The sequence below is a fragment of the Arvicanthis niloticus genome, chromosome 18, assembly GCF_011762505.2.
Source record: "Arvicanthis niloticus isolate mArvNil1 chromosome 18, mArvNil1.pat.X, whole genome shotgun sequence".
NCBI lineage: Eukaryota > Metazoa > Chordata > Mammalia > Rodentia > Muridae > Arvicanthis > Arvicanthis niloticus.
Genome location: NC_047675.1, coordinates 31,075,292 through 31,082,863, shown reverse-complemented (window position 1 = coordinate 31,082,863; position 7,572 = coordinate 31,075,292). Strand labels below are relative to the sequence as shown.

The following is a 7,572-nucleotide window of genomic DNA, read 5'->3' as shown; positions in this document are numbered from 1 at the left end:
TCGGCCCACAGCAGGCTGGGTGTCCAGCTGCAGATACTGCTCATTTTGGTCCAACACAGGCCAGTGGGGTAGACCCTTGCTGTTGGGGTTCCTGTGGATATGGCAGCCAGGAAAGAACAGTAAGGTCACAGTCATCCAAAGCCTGATCCTATGTTTTTGGTCAGGGCAGTGGAACAATTAGAACACTGGTTAAGGGGTCTGATGGGTCAGGTGTCTTGATATGTGCATATGAGTGTCACTCATGACTCATGTCTTCTTCATGAGGCAGGACTACTTGACCTGTTTTATGTTACCTCTAAGAGGCAAGATCTAAGGAACAGTACCATAGCATTATAGCCCAAACAGCTGGATCACTGTGAGAGGACCAGTATCTGACACCTACAAAGTATCTGTATAAATGTGCTATTGGGTAGAAAAGACTCTATCATGTACTGGAAGATTCATGCATGCTAGAAAGCCACCATCCAAAAGGGAGCCCTAAATAGGGACCCTCACATGTAAGGTTCAGGGGTGTGTTCTCACCCATGTCTTGCAAAGTTGGCCCAGTACTTCATTATCATCCTGCTCAGCAGCTTCTCCTCCTCAGTGAAGTCAGCTGGAGTCATGAAAAAGACAAAGTGTATGCCACCTCATGCAACTGCCAACTCATTCTTCAATGCATCATCCCAGCTGCTGTCTGAGTCCCAAACTATTGACTTTTTTGCCCCCCTTCTTCATTATTCAGAATCCAATATCCATGCAAGTTTCTAGTTGATTTCCTGTCCCGATGTGACCTCAGCTCCTCCATCACTGGCTAGACTGGAAAGGCTGTACATTCTAAAGTGGGCATGGTTTTTTGGATATAATATGGCATACATTTAATTTTCCCCACTTCCAGATCCTAGGTTTCCTCAAATGGACTGAGATCTCAGAAGTCCCCCAGAAAGTCATTTGGGACCTCATTTAGTTCAAGAAAAGAAAGGAATACTTACATTTCATTTCCCAGAAGAAGTACCCAAAGACAAAAGGAACCTCATCAGCATGGTCAGCCTTCACATGGGGTGGCCTGATATCCTTGAGAGAAGTGATCTGATGCTGGAACTCATAGAAGTAGACAGGAGTATGGGAACCTGGAGGTGGGACAAAGAGTGACATAGTGGTCCTTCACCTGAATTTTTTCTGATACATATTTACATATTTGGTGATTAGGTACCTTAATAAAAAGTTATTAGGAATCACAAAAGTTAAAAGGGGGAAGGAACCCACTGCTGGAGCACTAGCTGTAGAAAAGCCCTAATTAATCAGTGCCGATGGTCTTCCCAACTGAGTGGTTTTGTTAGGTCAATAGAGTATCAGCAACCGGTTTTCTCCTCTGTACCCAGATTTCACTCTCTTAAACTAGACATGAGGAGACCTGGACACCACACCACTCTACAGTGCTCAGCCATGACACAAGACTCCACTAAGCTTTGTCATAGATGTACTCACGCTGGAAATGTGCTACTTGGAGAGCAGGGATCACAAACATGAAGTCTTCCATCATCTCTCTGAACTGTGCTTGGAGGGTCTGGGCATCCTCAGTGTCCCCCATGTACTCTTCCATTAGCAGGTCACCACACTCAGGAGGCAGCATCTACACCAAGGAGATCAGGAACATTGAAGTTGGCATATTGTAGGTTAGGTAGGCAGTAGCCCAAACTATTGAGGGAAGGACCTGGAATGATATAGAGTATAGATAAAAAGGTTCATGATCTGAGGTAACCCCATATCAAATCATACATATATACTTATTTTTATTAATTGGGATGCTGTCAGAGAAGATATAAAGGATCTGACTATTAAGACAGAATGAGAAATATTTTACCATTTGTGATGTTGTATTCTTCAGAACAGCCTGCAGGTTCTCTCTGGTTATTTCCTTTATTGTCTCAGCAGAGCCCATGATCTAGGAGACAGAAGAGAGTATTAAGTGTGATGTTTGATGGAATTGGATTAAAGATGTATTGTGTTTCCATTAATACATCTGCTTAGTATATGAGTCTCCAGGCTCCCAGATGATTGGAATTGTGACTCACCATGGGAATCATCCAACCAAACTCATTATTGTTGACACCAATGATGCTGGGGACAGGGCGAAAATCCTCAGATGCCAACAACTCTTTGGGATGCCTGGGTAGGAACTCTCCATCCACCACAGCGGGGATCATCTGAATGACCTGAGTGGCATTAGAGGTCAATTCTGATGATTAGTGGAATAAATATCCTGATGTCGACCGAGTCAGCTCCACCTTTTTCTCATTTCTCATTAGTTTTGGGGTGATCTGCTCACCCTGGAGGAGAATCTACACTTAGACTAGTCTATCTTGGTATTCATTTTGCACACAGAACTGAAAGAACACAAAGTCATAAAGATGAGGTATTTGGTTCAGAATCCCACATCATGTAGACCAGGTTCTCCCAGACACACAAGTCTCCCAACCTTGTTAATGGCCAGGATCTCCTCTTCACTCTTGTCTCTCAGACAGCGCACCAGGGCCTCTGAGTCCATGGCCTCACATCCAGAGAGCTTGGCCACTGTCTGCAAAGGGAATGAGGCAAGAAAAAGAAGAGTTCTCAATCCAAGCTGATGCTGTTGTGCCTAATTCCCACACTCTAGTCTGTGTTGTGTGTATTGGAATGCATATGTTCCCATTGTCCTATTGCTCAAAGGTGACAGCCAGCAAGCAGGACCCTTTCTACCTGCATACCTGTTTGTTTTGTTCAGGATAGTTTTGTTTTCTCCTCTTATCTTTTTCTGTTTAATAGATGACAGAAAGTATAATCCTTTAAGGTTTGTATATTAAGGTTAGAGGAAAAAGTGTAAGCCCTTAAGCCCTTATTGTCCCACTTATGATAGAGTGGGTTTTTTTTTTTCTTCCTAGACCCTGGTCTGATCCGTGAACATTCAGGAATTCTCTTGTCTCTGCCTCCCACCTGGCCAGTATAACATGAGAGTTACAGATGCATGTTACTGTCTCCAGCCTTTTGTGTACCCTCAGGATTTGAACTTATGGACTCAGGCTTGCACTCCATGCACTTTTCAAAACTAATGAACCAGCTCCCAAGCACATGCATACTTATTTATTTATTTTTTTTACCAGTGATAGAAGCTGCAAGGAGCAGTTTGCTTCTCTGATAACATACCTATCCAGTATGAAGTAAAGTTGAGTACACGGTAACCAATATGTTTCTCAGAAATTATTTTAAAGTAGTGATTTTTTCCCATGGCCCTTGCTTTTGCCATAGACACAACACCAGAGTACCAGAATATACAGGCTGAGGCAGCAGGGCTGAGATCACTTACAGTAGAGAACATCTCAGAGGTGTCAGAGATAAGGTAAGGCAGCAGGGCCACTCCACTCTCCATGATGGCTCCATGGAAGAGCCCTTGGGACATGGGGGACACAACATGTGTAGACACACTTGTGCCTCCTGCAGACTCGCCAAAAATAGTGACCCGGTCAGGGTTGCCACCAAAGTGGGCGATGTTCTGCTGGACCCAGCGTAGGGCAGCCACTTGGTCCAGGAATCCCCAGTTGCCTCTGGCATGCTCATCTCCAGTGCTGAGAAGTGGATAGGACGTGGATCAAAGGGGTATCTGGATTCTGGTCAGCTACTATTGCCCAGCCATGGCCTTACCTGAAAAAGCCCAGAACACCCAGACGATATTGGATAGTAACTACCACCAAGTTCTCAATGGCTGTCAATAGAGATCCATCATACATGGAAGCCATGCCTGTAACTAGTCCACCACCATGGATCCACACCATCACCTGGAGAAGTCAAGAGAAACAGTAAGCTCCTAGCCTGTCCAAGATCACTGATCTGCTTGTTAGAATATCAAATGCTGTGCCTCTTGTGCAGCTACAGATATATGTAAAAATTCTCAGGACAGCAGGGCTTTGGCCACTATTAGGAACATCTAGTAGCTGCTTAGTATTCTTTGATTCCCGATCCTGGCTACATATTGTACTTTGAATTCATGCCTCTATGTATAGAGTGATGTCATCATTACTCAGGCTCTTCACAGTGGAACAGAGAGGGCAGTCTCCATGGATACCTCTCCAGTTTAAAAATGGAAAGGATCATCAACCCTCATTGTCACCACAGATAACCCAAAAGTCTAAGTTTGGGTGACCTCAGTGTTGAGGTCTTGAGCCCCTAAGTGGTTCTGCAGATCACGAGTTGTAGAATGAGTTCTGGTTTTATGAAAGAGCTGAAGCCTTTGATGGCTTGATGCTCCAGTGCTCTGTGTCCCATAGCCAGGTTTCAGCTGCATCATGTGACTGAGATGGCCTTTGACTCAAGTAAGCTAAGATTTTCATCAGGGTCTTCCCTGCAATGGAACTCAGGTTGCTTTTGTCCCTTCTAATCATCTTGGAAAAAAATACCCTCTCCCCAAGTAGACCATGGCCTGACACTCACAGGCAGGTTAGAGCCCTCATGGGCATGCGCTGGTGTGTAGATGTTGAGATACAGGCAGTCCTCCGACATAGAGAGAGGGGGAAGCTTCAGTTTTATCTCCTTCAGGCCCTCCATGTTCATTACATCAAGATTTTGCAAACACCTGGTGAAAAGAGCAATCAAATATTCCACTAGATGTGTGATGCTCAAAACAAAATGTGAGTCTGATTTTTTTTTTTTTTTTTTGGCCACCTTCAGCTGCTCCCTGTGAAAGCTGGGTGGAGCCAGATTTTTAGGGAGGCCCTCAGTATGTTAGGGCCTCGATGTCTTTATTTCTGAGACTGGGATAGAGAAACTAGTCAATGTCTCCATGGAAATGATTGGCTGTCTGTAGTGACGTTCATGGACTTACATAAGAAAATCGAGCTAAGCATTAGCAGGCACGCAAGCATTCTCCAGTCTCTGTTCCTGGGCATGGCTGTGATGTGAGCAGCTTCTGTAGTTTTGATTCACTGTGTTTACCCAAAGGATGGATTGTATTCTGGAGCCTCTAATAGTAGCTTTCTCCCTTACATTGTTTTCTTTGGGTGCTTTATTTCAGCAACAGAAAACAAACTGAGATCCCAGCATTAGGTGTTGGACTTAGCACAGCTACTAGAGGATTCAGTGGACAATTGCTGCCCTAAAGGATAGCAGGTAGTTCTTCATCACATGCGCAGACTCTAAGGAAAATCCTCTTGTCTGCAGTGTCTCCAGAAGGGATTAATTACATATACTTGTTCCCTGGTCAATGGCACTTGGCCCTATAGGTTGCCACAGTGACCATGAGGGTGGGGTTAGCACATATTGATCACTGTTGTACTCCTCAGTGTTCTGAAGTATATTCTGGGGTCAGGAGCACTGATGCCTAATAGGTGACACTTACTCATGCCTGGGGATACGTCCCATTGTCGCAGAGAACACTGAGCTTAATCTGAATCTGTGAACATGTTATTTTTGTTCCCCTCCATAATACCTAAATGTAACTTCCTATGTGTGTCAAGCTCTGACCCAGGAGCCTGGCACAATTGTTCTACTCAGTGTTAGCACACCATCAGAAAAATGTACAGGGCACTCATCCACAAAGAGAGAAAGCTACCGTGTAGCTAAGATGGACAAAACACTTCAGCATGGCCCAGAGCTCAGAACATAGTCTCCCCCAGTGCCTGAAACCCTCTGGGTGCAGAACTTACATGGCTGGATGTGAGGTCCCATCTCTCACACCACTCCATGGCTCAGGGTCCTCAGGAGGTGCAAAGCGCAGTGGTCCTACAGGAGGCTTGGCAAAGGGAATTCCCAGGAAGGTGTGGACATCAGATTTAGTGTCCTTTACGTGAATGAGGCTACCTTGGATCTGGCCAGTGTGTGTGTTTCTGATGGGGCTGGCCTTTGGTGAGTCCTGACCTGGTGGAGAGATGCCTCAGGGTTACTTTTGTGTAACCTACCCCAAGGAGACTGTAAGATTCCCATCCTATTGTTACAAGGGCACAGAGAAGGGAAACCCAGCCCCGACCCCAGTTCAGTTTTAGGGTTTAAGTATTGGAACTTCCCTGTTTTTCGGGGACAGGAATCTTTGCTGTTTCATTTTCCATGGGTTTCTCTCCACTTCTCTGGTCAAAGAGGTCACACACTCAGAGCTATTTTGCCACTTGAATTTATGATTATTCTCGTTCTTATCCAAAAGTCAGTAGAAGTTACAGTCATAGCCATACTCAGGGGAGGGAAAAATACCTTCTTATTTTTCCCGAATTTTCTACTGCGCTCACCAAAGCTCCTTACCCTGAGCTGTCTCCTCATTATCGAGTAATCTTAGATGTCTCTGACCCTCTAGGTGCCAGTGGGCCCACAAAACTGTGTGTTTTTGTCTGGAAATTTGTAGGCATGTTTCTTATACTTTTATCTATTGCACCAGTCCTCAACCTGTGGGTCACAACCATTGGAAAACACATATTTCTGATGCCATTAGGAACTGAGAAACCACTCAACAGCAACATTAAGTTAGGAAGTCGCAATAACAATAATCTTATGGTTGGGTGCTTCTAATACCATTCAATTTGTGCTTTTTTCCTATGGTCGTGACCTTCAGTTTGAGAATGTCTGACCTATGATTTCAATCAGTTCTCTCCCCGTCCCCATGCCTTCCCTCCCCCAAGCTCGGCTCTGACACACAGAACTTGGCAGCTCTGACTCCTGTCATTTCCCCATGGCCAGTTTAGTGAGTCTCACCCTGCACATGGATAAGAAGAAGCAGCAGCTTCAAAAGCACAGCATTCAGCCAGCTATGCAGTTGGTTCCGTGGCATGATCTGCTCTCAGGTCTGCCTCTGTGCTGCAAGGACGATCACGCTTCACAAACAGGAAGCAGAATCTGTGAACCTTGCCCAGGCAGGAATTTAAACAAAAAGAATGTAGGTGGGGATCTTGTTGTGGTTGGTGAAAGTTCTCATTGTAGGAGAAGTGATTAGTCACAAGTGATAGAAGCCAATGGCCAGGAGGCAAGAAGAGTCACCTCTCATCTTTCTGTTCCCTCTCTGGCCTCCTAGAAAGGCACAGCATGAATTCTGGAGCTTGTCTGGGGTACCAGGAGCCCTGTCCCCTCACCTGGGCAGACAGTTGTAACAGGAGAAGTAAGAGAGCTTCTGTGAGAAGGTCACAGTCAAGATGTCACAGGAGAATCAGGCAAGTGCAGGAGGTCTGAGTGTGACCTCATCCTCAAGACTCCCCTGGCCTTTGAAGACTCAGTTTATTGAGCCTGCTTCCAGGGTCCTTGGTCCCTGCAATTATCTTAGGATCTGCATGGACTTCCCCTCTCCCCATTAGGTCACATCTGTTTCAATAAAACACACTGAAATTCTGGGGCTTTAAAGTTCACAGTTCCTATTCACTCCACAGTAAATGATGAGTCTCCTCTAGTGGTCATCTCCTGCCAAGATCAACTTCATAGCTATTCATCCATTTAACAAATAATTTTAATTGTTCACATCTATTGTGCTCATGGATACACCTGTGTGCAGATGCTCCTGGGCTCTGGTTCACATATGGAGGCGAGAGGAGAACTTGTGTTAAGTGCATCTTCTCCTTCCACTGGTAAATCTCAAGGTCATCAGAACTG

At 45.2% G+C, this 7,572-nt stretch overlaps 1 protein-coding gene across 1 annotated transcript in view; it reads right to left on the bottom strand.

Annotated features, from left to right (window-relative positions):
* Positions 1-6,841, bottom strand: part of LOC117722901 (acylcarnitine hydrolase-like) — a 7,140-nt gene extending 299 nt beyond the window's left edge. The window contains exons 1-12 of the mRNA XM_034522170.2: positions 6,688-6,841; positions 5,655-5,865; positions 4,444-4,585; positions 3,658-3,791; positions 3,323-3,581; positions 2,459-2,557; positions 2,055-2,195; positions 1,844-1,924; positions 1,468-1,612; positions 972-1,109; positions 523-595; positions 1-91 (exon numbers count right to left, since the gene is read on the bottom strand). The exon at positions 1-91 is cut by the window's left edge and continues 299 nt beyond it. Of these exons, the coding sequence (XP_034378061.1) occupies positions 1-91; positions 523-595; positions 972-1,109; positions 1,468-1,612; positions 1,844-1,924; positions 2,055-2,195; positions 2,459-2,557; positions 3,323-3,581; positions 3,658-3,791; positions 4,444-4,585; positions 5,655-5,865; positions 6,688-6,763 (1,590 nt within the window). The 5' untranslated portion in view covers positions 6,764-6,841. The remainder of the gene's footprint in view (positions 92-522; positions 596-971; positions 1,110-1,467; positions 1,613-1,843; positions 1,925-2,054; positions 2,196-2,458; positions 2,558-3,322; positions 3,582-3,657; positions 3,792-4,443; positions 4,586-5,654; positions 5,866-6,687) is intronic.
* Between the last annotated feature and the right edge of the window lie 731 nt (positions 6,842-7,572).